This window comes from Colias philodice, chromosome 9 (genome assembly GCF_061535455.1).
Source record: "Colias philodice isolate Cphi_HAF_F1 chromosome 9, ilColPhil1 Martin Lab GWU primary, whole genome shotgun sequence".
Taxonomy (NCBI): domain Eukaryota; kingdom Metazoa; phylum Arthropoda; class Insecta; order Lepidoptera; family Pieridae; genus Colias; species Colias philodice.
In genome coordinates this window covers 11,336,529-11,355,070 of record NC_143094.1, presented here as the reverse complement: position 1 = coordinate 11,355,070, position 18,542 = coordinate 11,336,529, and the positions used below count along the sequence as shown (strand labels likewise).

The 18,542-nt window shown below is 35.8% G+C and overlaps 2 protein-coding genes across 3 annotated transcripts in view; both read right to left on the bottom strand.

The window, feature by feature from the left end:
* Positions 1–15,074, bottom strand: part of Drak (Death-associated protein kinase related) — a 224,417-nt gene extending 209,343 nt beyond the window's left edge. For both annotated transcript variants that reach the window (XM_089699503.1, XM_089699504.1), the window contains exon 1: positions 14,483–15,074. In XM_089699503.1, the coding sequence (XP_089555629.1) occupies positions 14,483–14,628 (146 nt within the window). In that variant the 5' untranslated portion in view covers positions 14,629–15,074. The remainder of the gene's footprint in view (positions 1–14,482) is intronic.
* Positions 15,075–16,022: 948 nt separating this feature from the next.
* Polr3I (RNA polymerase III subunit I) lies at positions 16,023–18,490 on the bottom strand. Its single transcript, XM_089698757.1, has 4 exons — positions 18,275–18,490; positions 17,732–17,852; positions 17,099–17,251; positions 16,023–16,184 (listed from the first exon to the last, which is right to left on the bottom strand). The coding sequence occupies exons 1-4, from the start codon at positions 18,280–18,282 to the stop codon at positions 16,092–16,094; spliced, it is 375 nt and encodes a 124-aa protein (XP_089554883.1). The 5' UTR covers positions 18,283–18,490; the 3' UTR covers positions 16,023–16,091.
* Positions 18,491–18,542: the final 52 nt, after the last annotated feature.

The following is an 18,542-nucleotide window of genomic DNA, read 5'->3' as shown; positions in this document are numbered from 1 at the left end:
GGAAATAGTTAACCAAATTTGCACCTGGCTCCCTAACCATAACAATAATTCATTGTCAAAGGTACGGCCGATCCGCGAAAAAAGTGTATAAAGAGAAAACACGTTGCGTTATCGTCACGGAATCCATACAAAAAGCGTCACGGTAGCGACTCCAAGACCGTTCAACTAGATGGCCTGAGGTTCGTGTCGTACATAATGGCCGTGACCTCCCCGATGCCGCGGAATGACCAGTCAGACCCGCAGTCGCTTTCTTCTGACCCCCTTTTCATAAACAATACTTCGGCACCGCTCGCCGAGAAAGTGTTCGATATGAAAGCAACATTTGATTTTGAGCAAACTGCGATACGTTCGGTCACTAAAAACGCTCTTCGATCTTATAAACTCCTATTACAAATAACACTGAAACAAAATATTTAACAGAGTAATTTAAAACACAGGTTGAGCTTGCAAAAAATATAATGAAGAAATATTAAATATTGGAAACACATTTCATGGAAACGTCTTATCTATATCTGGTTTTTTATTCATAACACCAAAACAGAGCGCCCAAGTGTGTCATACAATTCCAATGCATAATTCGTAGTGGTATCAATCTATAAATAAGCTCGAGATAGCAATAACGATTTGTAAAATTATCAGAATGGATCATATAAATTGTGCGGCCCAATTGGCATGATTCGAATGTAACCGGAGCAAATCGTAAATCGTCAGAAAACCTATGCAACAAACCAAAATCATGCAATGTGAGCCACGCTGCTCGATTCGTCACGGAAAACCGATATTGGATTACCGATTCCGCAGATCATACATAGTGTAAAAGGAACTGTAAACATTGCAATCGGTAATTTATAATCTAGTTTTTGTTACAATGTAAATCGACAAACGATTCAAGGGGCGTCGCTCGGCACATTGTGGGTAACAGCAGATGTTTTATCTCTCACAGTTTGTAATAAAATCATATCAACAGTTGATTTTCATCAAGAAATCGTGACGTCATTACTCCTGCATTGCAACGAGATAAATAATATGTTTACATCATCGGGATCGGTTAGAATTTGTGACAATAAACTTGTTTACAATATAAATACATATTTAGGCAGATTCTTTAAATAAGCAATCGTACTTGCTAAAGCACTGTCAACCTAATTCCGAAGAATAAATACTTAAGGAGCATTTAATTAAATGAGGATGTAGGAGATCTCAAACACAAAACAATGAAGGTCATAAATCACTGCTTCCTTCGAGCAATAGTTCCATCCTACAGAGTCTCTGCGGCGGCAATCCGGCGCACTATCTCAATTGATGGCTTCCGGTGTACGTTAGAGCGCAGAACCTATCGCGCAGATGTTTGTACGCGACACACTTCATTTGCCGCTGCGCGCGCGCCCATAGAAAGTGACTCTTTGTCATCGACAGCGCTCACCCGAAATCGAATAAATCGACGCGCGAAAGGGATGCCCATACGCTTATGTCACAATATGTTGAAGTGAGGCAATTTGGTTGCAATGGAACATTTCGCGCGCTTAACAGTTGCACCATTTTTTCTCACACTTCGCATTTTTGTATCAGTCAAAGGACCCCTGAGGCTGGATAAAAACTTATTGAATTTAAGTGTATTTATTTGTTTAAAATTTTCAACATTCATATTATGATACGTACCAATAGAGTACCAATAGATGGAAAAATGTACATAAATCTCATCATCGATATTTACCATAGTAATCACAGCAACTACTCAATCGTATGCAATTTCCGGCCAAGTAATGATTCGAAAACGGTTATATCGATCGAAATGAATATTCTCATAAATAATCAGCTCGGTAAAGATCAGGAAATTAATCATGAATATAGCAAATAAATAAATGTAATGAGTTCATTATAAAACGTGGTATAAACATTAAGCTGTGATATTTCAATTATCTTTTCATTATGCTGTCGTCTCGTTTTGTAATAAAGAGTCTCGTTCAAGCCATCAACTGATAAGTGATTATATTTCCAACGACTCTATAAGCATCCCTATTGGTATTCCGCGTAGGCGTGGCATACGTCGGAATTAATTAATTTTTCAATGTGGGACGCACAGAACAACAAATACGCAAGATCGGGTTGCACTCAGTTAATCAACAGCGAGGAAGCCGCCTCGTTGCCTCTGCCGAGAAGTCTCAGTGACGACACCCAAGCGACAGTCAACCGCTAATGACCTTTTTACACTACCCACTTCATCAATGCTCTATGCATTTTTCAGCCCGATAGGACGATGACCCCGCGTTCGCCGCCCAAACGGAAGAACTCCCAATTATTCAGCAATAACTATGCAAATCACGAGTTAGTCATGAGAAAAAGGTTTATGAAATCAATAATTAATGAATCTAGCTTCACTGAGGCGAGGCGACAATGAGTCAGCATCTGGAGATCTGTTGTCGATTGCGTCACCTCAGATGTTGAATATTTTTTGCTCGGAACAATATCGATATATTAGACAGGACAAAGACCACGGACAATGGTAGAGCACGGCAGAAACTTAGATAGCTATATTCTATAAAGCCGGTAATGTCACGGAACAATGGCTGCTAAGAGAGGCCAAAATAAAGGTCATGGTTCTGGCGAACGCTGTTAAATATTCATGAATGCATTCGCATGGTATTGTGCATTATGGCAACTAAGTTTTCAATATCTCCACTACACGGCACGGGTGCGGGTACAACACATACATCCCGAAATGCAGGTAAGCTTTTCCTTATAATAAATTCATGTTAGTCACAGGTTAGAACCTGCAATTTAAATTCTTCTTATCCAGCTAGAGGCAGCAAGAGTCGAACATTGGGGGGCGGTGCTGCATTGCACGGTTTATGCTAATGTCCTGTCGGTACTAGTGACCACCCCACCTATAGACCGACATGAATTCACATTGTTAATCATTCATTGCTAGCTGAAAACAGGCGACTTTGTAAATAGAGACTTAAATAAATAAGTCTCTAACTTAAAGGTATAATAAAATTAATGAATGGATATATAAATGCGAATTAGACATATTTATTCGCCTAGGCCTTGATAGTCATCATTTCTACAGCAAAATGCATATAAAATATAAATACGTCAACAATTTGCAAGCTATATTCGATACTTGACGTCATGAAAAATAAGTATTGTGTTCGAGTGGATTGTATTACGACACTAAAAACAATGTTAGGTCTATTAAAGGACGTTGTTCATTATTATTGCGATCTCTAAGCGGAATGTAGACAATGATATATTTTGATTGCGTTAAAGATTAATCGAGAACGTTCGCCCGTCTGAAACAAACACTTATAGATGCAATTTTAAATGTTTTTTGTTCACTCAGTTAGAGTGGGGGCACACGATGCGTTGCGGTGGCGGTGCGGCGCCGGAGCGGTGTCGCTGCGTCGTCTTACATAGAAATATCTGTGGCATGTCACACGTGCGCTCCGGCGCCGCACCGGACTTGTAACCAACAAGACGAGGCGGGGAGGGGTGAATGCGGTGCGATGTCGGAGCGGCACCGCTCAGTTGTTTTGCATCACAAGGAAGGACACGCTGTGCAACGCTGCTACGACGCCGCTGCGACAGAACAACGTTACGGCGCCGCACCACTCGTGTGCCCACTGACACGGTGAAATCTTTGCGGTGCGGCGCCGCAACGCATCGTATGCCCGCGCCCTTAGCAATCAATTCAATCAATTCAAATCAATTATCATTGTTTATCAAGTTTATAATATATTAATAAATATTATTTATCGAGTAATTGTTCATTTATTTCTTATTGATTATTTATTTATTTAAATATATAAAATTATTTGATTACATACTTATTCGTTTCAAAAATATTGATGCTGAATGTTTATTTCAACTCAACTCTTATATTGAAGCGCAATGTCGAATAATTAAAGATACGTCATTTCCTCTCAGATGAAAATTTGTGAGCTGATTATTAATATACTGATGCGATAAATAAAATAAATCAGCTAGCAATAAGTTGAAGAAAACCTAGTCAGCTGATGCATATAAATTGGCAATAGATGCTTTTGTCTAACTCCTATGTAATAACTTTCAAAGTATCAGCTGACGGTTTTTCCACCAAGATACAGCCAGCTGACTTATATATTTATCCACAGTTACATATAAGCTATCATCAGGTAAATTTTTGTTTGAGAGGAAATCACGGAAAATATATATTTTTTTTTCATGTTCGAGACACCAGCTGACGTTTAATACACCATGTTGTAACCAGCTGATTATTTTTTTTCGTTGAGATATTGGGTTAGCTACAATTTGACAAATTTTTAGCTGAGAGGAAATGAATGAATGTATTTTTTTTTCCTACGTGCGTGGGAGGCTACAACCGCTCTTCCCCCCAACCGAGCTCCAGCTGACGTTCACGAGGCTTCATAATACTATACTTTGATGCATTTTACTAATTACCGCTTGAGAGGAACTTGGTCATAAAATCGGCTGCTGGCTCCCGGACCATTATTGATGTATCATGAGATTTACTATGTTTTGACAGACCACATCAAAATTATGCATATTTTGAAGCTTAACTAAACAATTTTCTTGAAATAATATTGTACAAAATTCCGATATCAAACAGTGATTTAAAGTAGCAATATATTAGTCTAATCCACAGCCACACATAGTCTATCTCGAAACATTCAGCGAAGCTATAATCCTGGCTGATCGTGTAGCGTGTACCAAAGACGCTTGCGATCTCGCCAATGCAGAGCTATGACATTACATTTCTTACCAGATTGAGCCGTCTCAAGCCACGTGAGATTTACAGCAGTAATAGCGAACGCCCTTCCGCCGGCCTGATAAATGGCCCCTCTAATTATATTTATGCAGCAACGGACGGAGCGCGATAAATCCTTGTGGAATGCTAGAATACGCAGCCGTTTACGGCCAATACGTAACGGCCATAAGATCCATCACCGTCGACATTCGTATTAGTATAAAATTAGGGGAGGGATAAAATCGTTACGACGTTTCCAATGACTATTTCTGTTCCGAATCAGAGGGTGTTCACATGCAGAGTTTATAAACGGGACGTAATGTAAACACGGAGGATGCGTTGCCAGTCGCCACGATGTCCTAGGTCCTGGTTGCGGCGGATGTATACAATTAGAGACGTTTCTATTTGTTGCCGTGTCACTGAACTCTCCCCAAGGTTAGGGAAGGGAGTGTAAACAATCTAGACGGCGAACCGCATCCATCAAGTGAGCAAACAATGAAATCGAGACGTCAATATTACCTCGCAGTCCGGCCGTCACACAATGCCCGAGTTAAATTTGCAATGTGAGATAACGCAGCTGTGATAAAGGTGCTAAACATAAACCTTAGTCATTCCACCGAGTGCATCTATAATATTGCGATGAACTAAAGTGCTTGTTTACCTAAGTTCAATGAAACCAATGAGTCCATGGAAATGTTTATGTTTTCGCAAATACAATTTTTATTTGACATTACATAATATATATGCATATTATTTTATTCAAAAGTATGATGTAAGCGTTCAAACAATTAAGTGTAATCTGCACGTAAACCTTCAAAACTCAATGTCATAATACAAATTAGTCAAGAATTTCATAATACAACACGAAAACGGGTTACGTTTTAAGGACACGGATGTATTTCTCCGAATTCGGGAGAGCCCGGGTCAGTATTACATCACGTTTGATATTTTCATAACACTGTGAATCACGTTGGATTCGACACGACGTTTATATTCTGGGTCAATCGTATCCTTATCCAATGAATAAAAACGCGTTTAAAAATAATATCTAAAGAAATATAATTGAAATATCGATAAAACAAAACAATGAGATACGATTTAAGTAGTAAATAACGACCGCTTAGCAATGTTGTTCCTACACTTTTAGAATATCTATAAGTTACTTTAGAAATATGAACGAGCACTACACGGCGTGCCGATAGTATCACATAAAATGTTTCTTACTTTTAAGCCTCTAAATCCTTAGAAATTCCACCGATCACAATCGGCTGCAGACGATTTACAATTCAGATGCCCAGATAACAAGGATCATAAATAAGTGACACGTCGATATCTGCCAAGAATGTAATCGGAAACGTGTGATCGGCGCTTGAGTCTTCTCAATGACACATTTATTCGTAGCCAACGCTGACATAACCATCTTGATCTTAATGCCGTCTTTTATTCTAGCCGTAATCAGGTGTTTCAAGTCCCGAAGTACTTATTACCGACTATATCTAGGCGCCGAAGGTCGACTAGACTTTCGCTACGCGCTGTAACTACATATAGTACGTGAGTAGCCCAACCCGAGACGGAAAATCTAGTCGCCTACGCGAACGCGACACGAATATCATGCTGTGCCGGCGTCTATCAAATTATCATACACGTAATCAAAAGTCGGCACGGAGTCGGCTTGACATTGGTCCGATTGTTACATTCTGTTTGCTAACAATACCAGAGGCCTGCATTCCGATTGAGATGAACGGCTGTCCCCATTCGGCAGATCACCCACGTACCTATCGGTTGCACAAGCTAGACGCGTTCTAGTGCAGGTGAACATTTGCGCACCGGTCAACCTTGAACAGCGGGGCGTACTCTCGCTCATTCCAGGATGTATTTGAAGCGTGACGGTTGAGTTAACGACAACTTTCTGGGGCAAAGCTATTATGATCTACGGCTAATACAGGAAATTGGAAAAAATAATGAATGCGGGAACGAAATAGCGGCCTCTAATTAGAGAGGTAATAAAAAGTTCTTCTTCGCTAGGACAGATAACTTGGTGACGATGGCCGGCGCGAACGGACGCGGCGACCTCGCTCACACCGCTCCATACAGATCGGGTTTCTTTCCGCAAATTCAAGATAACTGCGGCACGAGAACCGATACATACTTGCGCTGACTTTGAAACTCGGCTAGCCTTATTGTGCCCTCTTTTAGCCGTCGTCCAATAAAATAGGAAATAGCCAGTCGGATACGGTACCTAAACTGACGTGGAAGTTTCCTCGTGCCATAGCAGTTAGTCATAGTGTTGTGGACCGAATAGATGCAGCTAAAAACGGCGTTCTAATAATCGACTACATCTAAAATAGCCGGGTGACAAACGAAACTGAAAGTGATGCGTGATGCAACGGTCCCGAATTTAGTTGGTGCGAGCCAAAGCGGTGCATCGGCCGCAAGGAACGCCGGGGTTGGCGCCGCGCCTGCCAAACCGTTGGCATTTCGCTAATGACACGAATAAGATATTAGCGCGGATAGTCGACGAGGAATTTGACCCGGCTATTCGGGGCGCGTGTCGAATTCAAATTAACTCCACCGCTATTACCATGTAAATACGATCAAACCCCTATGACTAAATTTCCTACAAAGATAAGACACGTGTAGCAACATTCACAACAGGACGATTGATTATTCATGCTATTAGAGCTCAACTCAGCTATAACATAACACCAACACGCTCATTCTGAGAAAAAAGTGGATCGATAACATCACAGTTTTAATAGTTCCACTGAGCTTTCCTATAAACAAACAAAACATCGTTGTACATTTATGGAACGGTACATGAATCACCTGGCAATACCAGACATTAAAAAGCAATATTGGCGGTGGGGTGTAAAGGGGAGTGACGGGGCAAACAGGTCGGAGGTACGGGCGGTCCGTCACCGCACGAAAGTGAAACCTGACGAGTTACGACCAGCTGTAGAAAGCTGCCGATAACACATTCTGTGCACAAAATCTGCTCCCGAATGAAAGGCCCGGGGCGACGCAGAACTACCAATAAACGATCCCTTTCGATAGCGGAAAATGTAACATTGAAATGGATTTCACTTAAACTACTGCCCCTGGCATCCGATTATCGGATCGGGCCGTAAATAGCGCCAATGCGATATAGATGTTTTCGATTCAATTTTATTTTATTTACGTGCGACCGCCCGCAGCTCCGTTCTCTATGACTTGGCGTTAAATCGACTCGTGTGTGTAAAATTCTTTCATGATTAATCTCAGAGAAAAAGATAATTAGTCGTGCCGTGAACAACGCAAAGATTTATAATTATCGTAAACCTCATTAGATTCACAGCGCACGGATAATTAATTTGATGATATTGCTATGCTACGTAGTCATATAGTACATAATTAGTTTTGGAATAGAAAATAATTGTCATAGTTATTATAAACGTATCATAATCAAAGAAAATAGCGAATGCTATTAAATGTTGATTGAACAAAGAACGTAAATTACTTATCTAATCGAAATACCGCAAGAGATAAAATGTAGGCAGATAATAAACGGCACAAAACACCAAGAACAATGACTTATTAAAGTTCCGTGGTAAATACTTCGCCGTATGAGACAATTATGAACTTGACACAAAATCATACTTCTTAATAGCTTTTTGTCGTACAGACAAGCGACCAGCTTCCTGCAATTTCGTAATGTTTACATTAACGGTTTAAGGCCATGCAATTTTCGCTTCATTTACTGATAATTACGTGAAGTATATAATTATAATGTCACTCACTAGTCACAATATCGCACGCTAAAAAAGTGGCATGTATGATGTATTCCTCCAAACAATATGTACATATTTAATAGTCGCTGATGAATATTACAGGAATTATTACACTGTGGAATTATTCAAACATCGGCTATATGAGATTACACATACCTATATGCTCACCAGTAAATAGAGTCACCCAATTAGATATCCTTTACGTTCTACAAACAATGTGTCAGTGACCTTTCTCGGTGGTTAATGAATATGAAAACAGTGGAAAAAATTGCATACGCTTACATAATCTTATTGCTGGTGTTAATTTTTTGACATTTTCACCTTACTATAAACATACGAAGAAAATTTTACTGTTTCTATCAATTACTTCTTAAAATATTTTCACTGCCTATCCATTCTTAAGATAATCTAATTATTTCACAATAAACGATTTGAATTAAATCAGTTTCGATATATTTATAGACACTTGAAAATGTGTCAATTCAATAATTTTATTACTTACATGGACGTATTATAATAATGGGACGTGACTTATCAAAATAGCAGTTTTCCTTCCTCAACATTCAATTGCTGAAAATATGAAACGTTAACATAAAAATGAACGAAACAGTACACCAACACTCGAATTCAAAGTTCTAACCCTTGTTACTGTTACCCTAATTTTGATAACCCACAAACAATATCCTAAAACGGGTTAATTATTTCGTAGCATTGCTTCGACCCCGTTCTGAACGGGGTCACATCGGAATTTATTATCTAAACAGCATTCCAGTGGAGATTTTAACCCGCGATAAAATTTTGCATTTCGCACGATTCCAATGAAACCTTTTAAAATCGAATTTAAAAAAAGAACAACCGTCACCCGTCATTAAAATAAAAAAATATATTATACTTTTTTGAAATATGTATACCTAAAAGGCACGGGCTTTGTTACAATAGAAAAAAAAGCTATTATTTATGGTCTAGGTATCTCTAAGTTTTCTCATATCAATACAGCAAACAATTTAAAATGCTTCAAACGTGTGACGTACGTATCAAGTATAAGATATAGGTAGGTATCGCAAATAAAATGCAATGAGTCACGATTGGCATATATCTAAAGGTCGAAGAAACAAAACATGGTACGTTGATCGACGACAAGTTACTATACATGTATGTGTATGCTAAAGTTCCTATCTACTCGCGTTATCACCACCACAGATAATGTAATCCTAGGACAATCTACACACTTGTAAAGTATTTATTGCATACCTGAAAACATTTGTTTTATTTATTAAAACTAACAGTTACATAACCGTTAACATATTACAGTTATTTCAATATAGTTGTCAACTATTGTTTTCCTTGTATTCAGTTCTTTCAAAGTTAAGACTTTACAAAATTTATCTTAAGTACCTACCTACTTCGAGATACGTTATCAATCTGGTAAAATGCAGAAGTTCGAAAGTCTAGATTCTAGAATATTCCAGTTTCTATGTAGGTACTTAGGTACACTCACAAATAAAAGTAATGTTCTCGTGTCTCTAGTATATAAAATCATGTACCTAGTTATTATATGTATTACGTAAGTTAAATTATAGAATATCGGACCTTTAATATCAAAAGGGTTACTAGGTTAGGCGGTTAAGGTTATGAAAACTAGGAGGTCGATGCGAATTAATATGGAATATATTATGGAACAATAATTGCAAATGTATGGAACATCAAAAATTGAGTATTTATATAGTTACCTACCTTTAAGTCGTCTATACAATAAAATATACGCTGATAAGTTTTATATGCGATATATTGAACCTATGAACTTGCCCGCAGGTTTGTAAGCTAGAAATCGGTATTAGAATAGGAACAGTGCATCATTGTTTCGTGTTGGATAGATTTGAAATCGATTATTCGATTAAATCGAATAACAACTTCATTTCTCGATTTATCACTTGAACATTTTCACTTTCATCTAAGTATACATAATATTATAACATATACAGATATTATAAATAATCGCAGTGCTTTGAAAAATAACCCTACTTAATGGTTTGAAACTAATTTATGATAATGGAATCAATTTATGCTAAAACCGCGTTTACTTTCGAAATCATTTATCATTGGAGACTGGTTAATTGTTGTTTCCATTAAAAGATACAAAATTGAATAAACAAGGCATGAATTTGAAAAACTAATGCACCGTTCAAAAAGTATTTTTAAATATCTATGGAGATTTTTGTGTAGGTACTAAATTTATAATTTTAAAAACGTATTTATCGTCTTCTATACTTGTAAATGAAGTGTTAATAACATATGAAAAATTAATAATTATAATCGAAGGTAAAATTGTCGGGGTTAATGTATGCCTGCGTCGAGTAACCGCACAGGCTGCAACGAGGGGAAAAGTTGTCGGGCTTGTCCGTGCGCCACGTTCCACAGCTATAGCTGAATGTTGTATGCACTTTCGTGTGTATGCGACTTTGGCTAGTCACGTTTTTTTTTTCATTAAAATGTGTATTCACTTCTAACTACACTTCTAAATAGTTAACAAACTTTGGCCTCAAAAATAACAATGTGTTTATGACGTCTCCTCTTTTTATTAATTTAATTATTGAAAAAAAATGTGTGGTTTTATGAAACCACGGTAAAAGTGAAACTTACGATAATTATCGTATTTGTACGATAATTATCGTACGTCACGCGACATGCGCTACACAGACCAAAAAGTTTGAGACGATGTAATAAAAGTTTCACTTTAATAAATAAAAACACGGCATATAAAAAACGTATTTATTATTTTAATACGTTATAATTTTCAATGGCAACACTGACCTACGACCATTTTCGTAAGCTGTCACTATTGACATTTTGTATCGTGAATCGTCACTTTTATTATAATTTCCCGCCATTGTTACTTGTTCATTGTTCAATGTAGGTATTTTGTTATATTATATAAAATCGACGCACAAGTAATCTATGTGGAGTGGAAAAGTTATAATGGTAAATTTATAGTAGGTACGTACTCCTGCAAATATTTTTATCCTGAGTAAATTATAAAACTAAGTAGATGACCTAACATTGCAACTGTAAGTCATTCTTTATATGTTTATTGGAAGTAAAACTAATAATTATATGCTGGTACAAATCAAAATAACATTAATGAGGATATCAAAGTGTAGGTACCTATATATGTTTCTCACTTCTCAGTAATTGTGATTAACTTATAGCAATGTGTTTCTTAATATCACATTAAGTATTACTCACATAGGTAAATACACTGGTCATCAAAAAAATCGACCCACCTGCATTTTTACGGAAAATTGCGGTTTTCTCACAAACTAAAGAAAAAATTTGTTTGGAAACTGAACTGATTAATTCAACGTGCATATTTACACGAATATAAACACATAAAATCATTTAACATCACAAAAAAATTGCCAATTTCGAATAAAGATCAAAATCCTCAATTTTCAGCTTTTTCTTTATTTAATTTCAAATGCAGTTTATTTTGTAATCATGAAACTTATGATCACGTTTCCTTCGAATTTATACTCAGTACTTTCTCTTCTTTCTGGAATGATAGCCTGCGTTCACTATTTTAAAGAAATAATCAAGATTTTGATGGTCTCTTGAGGAATTCGTTATCAATCTTCCCTATTCCCTAATGGCGGTTTTCAGGTCTCCTATTGTTGTAGGGGCTGAATTACGAGCTCTATGCTTTATTTTTTAATTGTCCCACATGTGCTCTGTAAGTTACAAATCGAGACTTTTTGCTAACCAGAGTGTAACTCTAATGCGGACCTCTTCTAAATACTGGATCACGATTCGCTCTACGTGTTTCCGAGCATTATCATGCATAGACTCAAAGTTTTTGCAGATACAGCCGGCATATTACACCACATGATAGTCCAAAACCTCGGTAATGTATTGAACAGCATTTAATGAGCATTTTTTTATCGTCAAGCTCCGTGCGTCTTGTCAAAGAAATGCCACTCTATAACTTTACAGAGCCTCCATCATAATCGACCGTTTCTCTTACCTAGCACTGAACAAATCATTCATTTGGTCATCGCATGGCTTAAAGACGTCTATCAGCACCATATAAAGTCATTCGCATCTTGTCACTCAAAAGTACTGACTCCTATTGGCCTATAGTCCAGTTTGCGTGATTTCGAGTCAATTGAAGTCTGGTTTGTCGATGAGCTGTGGCTGATTATGGCCCTGTTTCTGGCTTGTGTGGTCTTAGGTTCTACTCTTTAAGTCTTCTTCTAACAGTTCTGTCATTTATACCCACCTTCTTATCATCACGCAGGCGTCACTAGAGATCTACACCAGACAGTTGTCGATTTTGTAGAGTTGATTACATTATCTAGGGGTCGTCCCTTTGAGTTGCCGCCCTATTTCTTGCAGATCAATATTTTTATCGATACTGCCCAGTCTCTAGAAACCTTTGGTAAACTCACCGAACTGCATAACAGCTCAGATTTTACTTTTTAGCCACGGCAAGTTGACATAACCCCTGTTTTAGTAGAGCCACAGTTTGAGCCCTCTCAGCTACAGCAGTATCCATTATTTTGAGAGAAAATTAATCAAAACTACAGCATCAATTATTAAACTTAACGTTATTAACAAGAGATCCCGAAAAAAATCATTTTGGAACTGGGAACACGGGCATAATTTGTCCCGCCGTAAACCGTCAAATCAACACTGTACAGTATTTCTGTATAAAAATTTGTTAAGAATCATTAAGTGCAGTAAAATTTACGAAAAACATAATGATTAGCATGTTATCAGACCCTTACAACAAAATACAACAATAAAAGACGACTTATTTGTGAAATAATCGATAAATAGCAAACATAGTGTAGGTGGGTCGATTTTTTTGATGACCAGTGTATATTATGTAAATAAGTTTTTATTGAATAACTAAGCAAAAATAATTAAAAAAAAAAATATTTAGTAGGTTTCTTAGATTAATTGTGGTAAAACTTAACAAAATATTAACTAAACTTAATAAAATCAATATCATAATAGGCATTCACATAATGTTTGTAGAACAATTTAACATGTACCTAGTGTCAATCAATCCACTCATGTTAAACTTTATAATGATGCCTATTTGCAGCAAAAATGTGTCTTATCTATAATTATCAAGGTACTCGGCTCTCATCAGTCACCTTTATCTGAAGTACCGAGTTCTATCTTAGTCATTTCACTGCCTTATTGAGATTAATATAACTATCCAATATTCATACAGCATACTACTTAAGACATACAAATGAGTGTGTTTTATTGTAGATGCGTCATGCACACATTCACACTCGAATATATTTGTAACACATGTTACATTATCAATATTAGCCATGAATTACTTCACAATTGTTATTTATCAGAACCATTATCTCTAGAAACTGATTGTAATATTATTATTTTAACCCATTGACCACCGTAAGGCCCGATCGGGGCGCGACACAATAGATTTTCTATTGTGTCTGTGATTCCGAGGACTGATGGATTAAAATGAATTATTGGTACTTTATTGTATTATTGTGGAAACATTGTCAAGAAGTTAATTAAGCGCTTAGAAGAATGATGTGTTTTTTATCTTACAATATTTTATGCAATAAAATTTTTAGTAATGCAAGTAAAACAAAAAATACAGTACCTACCTACTTCCCTGAGAAGTAGATTGTAATTAAAGTTTTTTTTTATCAATTCATAGGTATAAAGGGTTGGTTTTATACCTAGATAAAAATTTTAGGTAGGTACCCCTAAAATTTTTATTGGACCATACATACAAACTACACCCCATTTTTTCGAAATATCACCCTAAAATCCAAACTACGACGTGTCAAACGGAGAGCCTTGTTACCGAGATTCTATAATAAAAAATATTTTTTATCACACCGGTGACGACACTAACAAGTTACCTTGTAGGCAGCGATAAGACGGTTAGGATCAACACGTGATTACTAAATATTTCACTGACCTTGCGAATGGGGTTTGTTCGACGTGGTAGGTGTCTGTGATGGGATCCGAGCGCATGATGCTTCGCAGCTTCTCCTCAGCCAGCTCCAATAGTCCATCACTCGCCGTTTTTATATCAGCCTTGCATATTCCACTCAAAACACTCATTTTGGACGTGTAGACGACTGACGAACCGAAACAAACAAACGCTAATGTCACCAAAAGAACACACTATTTAGTCCTTATTACCAAAGTATCACTTATACGTTACAAAGGCATCAATTAGGCCATAAGAAACATTTTAAATGCCTCCGGTTTCTCAAAAGGTAACTGAATGCTCTCCCATGTCATTGCGAGAAGCAGTTACTGTTACGAATGCTTCAGCTTCACTTAAATCGGCACGTTTAAACAAACATTTGTATCACTTCATATTCAAAACGAAATAAAACAAACTGTTTATTTACACACGCGTTTCGAGAAAACTTTTATAAATTTGATAAACGCGGCAGGACAGCTGCGTATCGACGAGTCGATCGCACTTCGCCATACACGTTTCTGCCAAGAGAGCTAGTCGCGGACTCCCGTCTCCTAGCGACCGATACCATTCAAATTCCGTTGCGAGCGAATGTCACTATTCAGTTGTTTCAAGTTCGAAAGTTATCGTACGTCACTTATGACATCTAAGTTATACATAGGTTTACTAGATGGCGCTGAAATTCTTTTTTATTATTTTCAGTAAACTTAACAAGATTTAAAACTCAAATTTCAAAACACTTTGTTCTTGAGATATATAATAATAATCATTTATTTTTTAAATATATTGCATTTTTTTAAATTTAATTCTAAATTGAAACATAACATTGACTTAATTTTAGGATTACTAGCGACATCTGTAGTCGTTCTTCTAAAAATTCAAGTGGTTTATTGTGTTTGATTAAAGATGGCAGTACTAACTGGAGAAGGATATGGGATATATCCTCTATTCGTTTTACCCACAGGTTTTATCGTGGTTTTATCCCATTTTACTATCCATGACCACAAAACAGTGGTAATTTTAAATATTTACAACGAATAGCGCAGTATTTTCATTACAATTTTAAGTAAACAATGCAAAAATGTAACCTAATTCATAGGTACGTAATTTATTAAGATTATCATTTATTACAGCTCTTAAGTAAGTATTTATTCTTAGTGTACCTACTGTACCACAAATAAGATATTCATATTTTAAAAACAATTTGCCACACGAGACCTCATTAGAAAATGTTTAACGCATGAGCGCAAATCCAGTGACTCATTGGTAATGAGTACTGGGTTCGATTTCCGGTGGTAGCAAAAAAAACTCGGCTGGACCAGCCCTACTTGTCCGAAAAAAAATTACCTATCAGATAGACATATTTATAATGCGGCTAAACGTAATGATTATAGGTACTCTTTGATTGCGGCATGTAACACGATGTTTGTCGGAAATCGCGACTTTATTTTTACATTGTATTACTTGTAAAAGTAACTTCAGTACAGACCACAACATACTTGACGGGTAACTCAATCAAAAAGGGTAATATTTTAAACTGTTTATTGCATAAAATATATTATTTACTATAATATCTTAAATTACATTTAGGCTTATGTTAGCTTGAGGTTGGTGGGAAGAACTCATTTACAGTTTGAATAATCTTCTGTACATCATCTTCTGACAAACGCTCCTCACTTTCTTGTACAATCTGTGAACAGAAACATAAAACTAGAGTTAATGAATTATTTATCTTAATTACCCAGTAAAAAATTATTGTCACAGAGAATGGGTATGTTACAACATAATTTTTTTTTTCAGGTATTTATATACTACTCCTGTATAATGAAAGAGTAAGCTTCATTTCAGGTTGGAAATAATGTGAACAGGGTTTTTAATAGACACTACAGAGCATTGTTTATTTTTTCAAGAAGGTAAGAGCTTGAAAAATTAAATAGATTTTTCAATTTATATGTATGTTATGGTTTCACTTTGCAGGTAAAACTCTTGGGGAACATGCCTGAGAGTGTTTTTTCACCAGAGATGTGCTATGCAGCTAAGCTGCAAAAAAGAAGCTATGCTATTAAACTATGTGACCACTTATGCTAAGCTATGCAGCGGTTCGAGTAAGCTGTGAGAGAAAGATGTGCAGCTCAAGATATGTGATGTTTCGATAGTAGTTTCCGCTCTGCACATGGATTGGTGAATATTAAATTCATCCGCAGCAATGTAGTCAAACATATACCAACCTGCACTAGACCACTATGGTAGATCATGATCTCAATTCTCAATGCTTATATAATTGAAGACCTTATAGTTTAGTAAGTATTGTTAAAATCATTTAAATTTATATACTCAAATTCAAATATTTATTTATTAAATTGGACTTCTTCTAGAAGCACTTTTGAACTGTCATAACATATTTTTAACATTTACCACTGATTCGAAATACAATCTAACTAAACATAATATGGTCCAGTAAGGAATTGGAGTAACTTTGTCATCTTTCCTCAAAAGGAACTAACAAGTATGAATGTAATAAAGCTATTCATGCATCTTCACTTTCCCTGAATTTCTGAAACTTCTCAATTTGATATTTGATCATAAATTTTTAGAGCTACTTACTAATTGTATTTCTAATTCAGTTCTTGGAGGCGTATTAACCATCATTAATTTCTCTAATTTAGTTAACTTGAAGGGTTTCATTGCTTCCAAGAATTTTCTTACTGAGTCCGCAGTTTGATTTTTACATTCTGTGTCTTGCAAATATCTAACCGTCTGAAAGAAAAAAAAGATTTGTAATATTTTATCAAGGTATAATGTTGTAAAATGTATGTTGAAATTTATCATTCAAAATTTTTATAAGGAAGAGCGATTCACCAAATTGTTTAAGAAATATATTGCTCAGATTAACAAAAAAGACTCACTAAAATTTTTACAGATTTCATTAAAAATGTGCTGCTCTGAAGACAGTCATTCTAATAATTATTCTAGTTAAGTTATTCTAGTACTAGTGTACACACGTAAGAAGTGAAACTTCTTTATGACCTTATTTTTCAAAAAATAATTTACTATATGCAACTTTACAGAAATACGTCGAATCACGCGTGGTAGGGATTAGAAAAAGATGGCGCGTAACGGAAAATGTCACGTGTAACATTGTCACGTGTCACGTTTTTTCCAACCCCGATAAAGAAGTTTCACTTCAAAAATTGAAAACCCTTGAAAAGTTGATAAAATTATAAATAAGTCATTTACCTCATATGTAACAGTAGCTAAAGATCCTTCTCTTTTATGTTTCTTTTGAGTATTATCTTTCAGTGTCTGTAATATTTGCATCACTTCATAATTGCAAAGAAATGCACTGTTAGCTTTTGTGCTGAAATTTATAATGGATGTTTAAACTTTAAGGAAAAGAAAATTAGTCTACTGCCATTTTTGTATATTTTTCTTTTTAGCTACTATTATTAAAGTGAAGACAATTCATAAAATTTTATTTCTTTGTGTTGTGTATTTTAAAATACATTGTTATTTTTAAGTTAATTATTATTTATTTATTTATTTATATTTATTATTATGTTATAGCTCTCAAATTCTGTGTGCATGCTGGTGTTCATATTGTATTGTGTACAAATATCCAGATTTTAAATTTAAAAACAAATTCCAATAGAACAAATAAGCAATTTTGTATCACTTGTCCAGTCCAAGCTTAAATATTTGAGTTATACTATAGGTACTTATTCATAATTATTATCAATGGTGTACAAATTGTATAGAGTTGAGAGGTTTACTTTAACTTACGTTTCCATTAGATATAAAATCCCTTTATGTAAATATTTTGAGGCAGAGAAAATCCGAAGAATTTAGAATTATATTAAAACTGTTTAACTCGTGAGATTATCAATCACATCACTTAGCATTGAAGAAAATAATTCATAACTAAACATTTGCTATCGATAACTAAATTACAATGATTACATTAAATTTAAGAAGTTATTATAAGTAATTATAAGAAGTTATCAGTTTAAACTTGAGAAAAATATTGCAAAGAGAAAACAAATACATACTA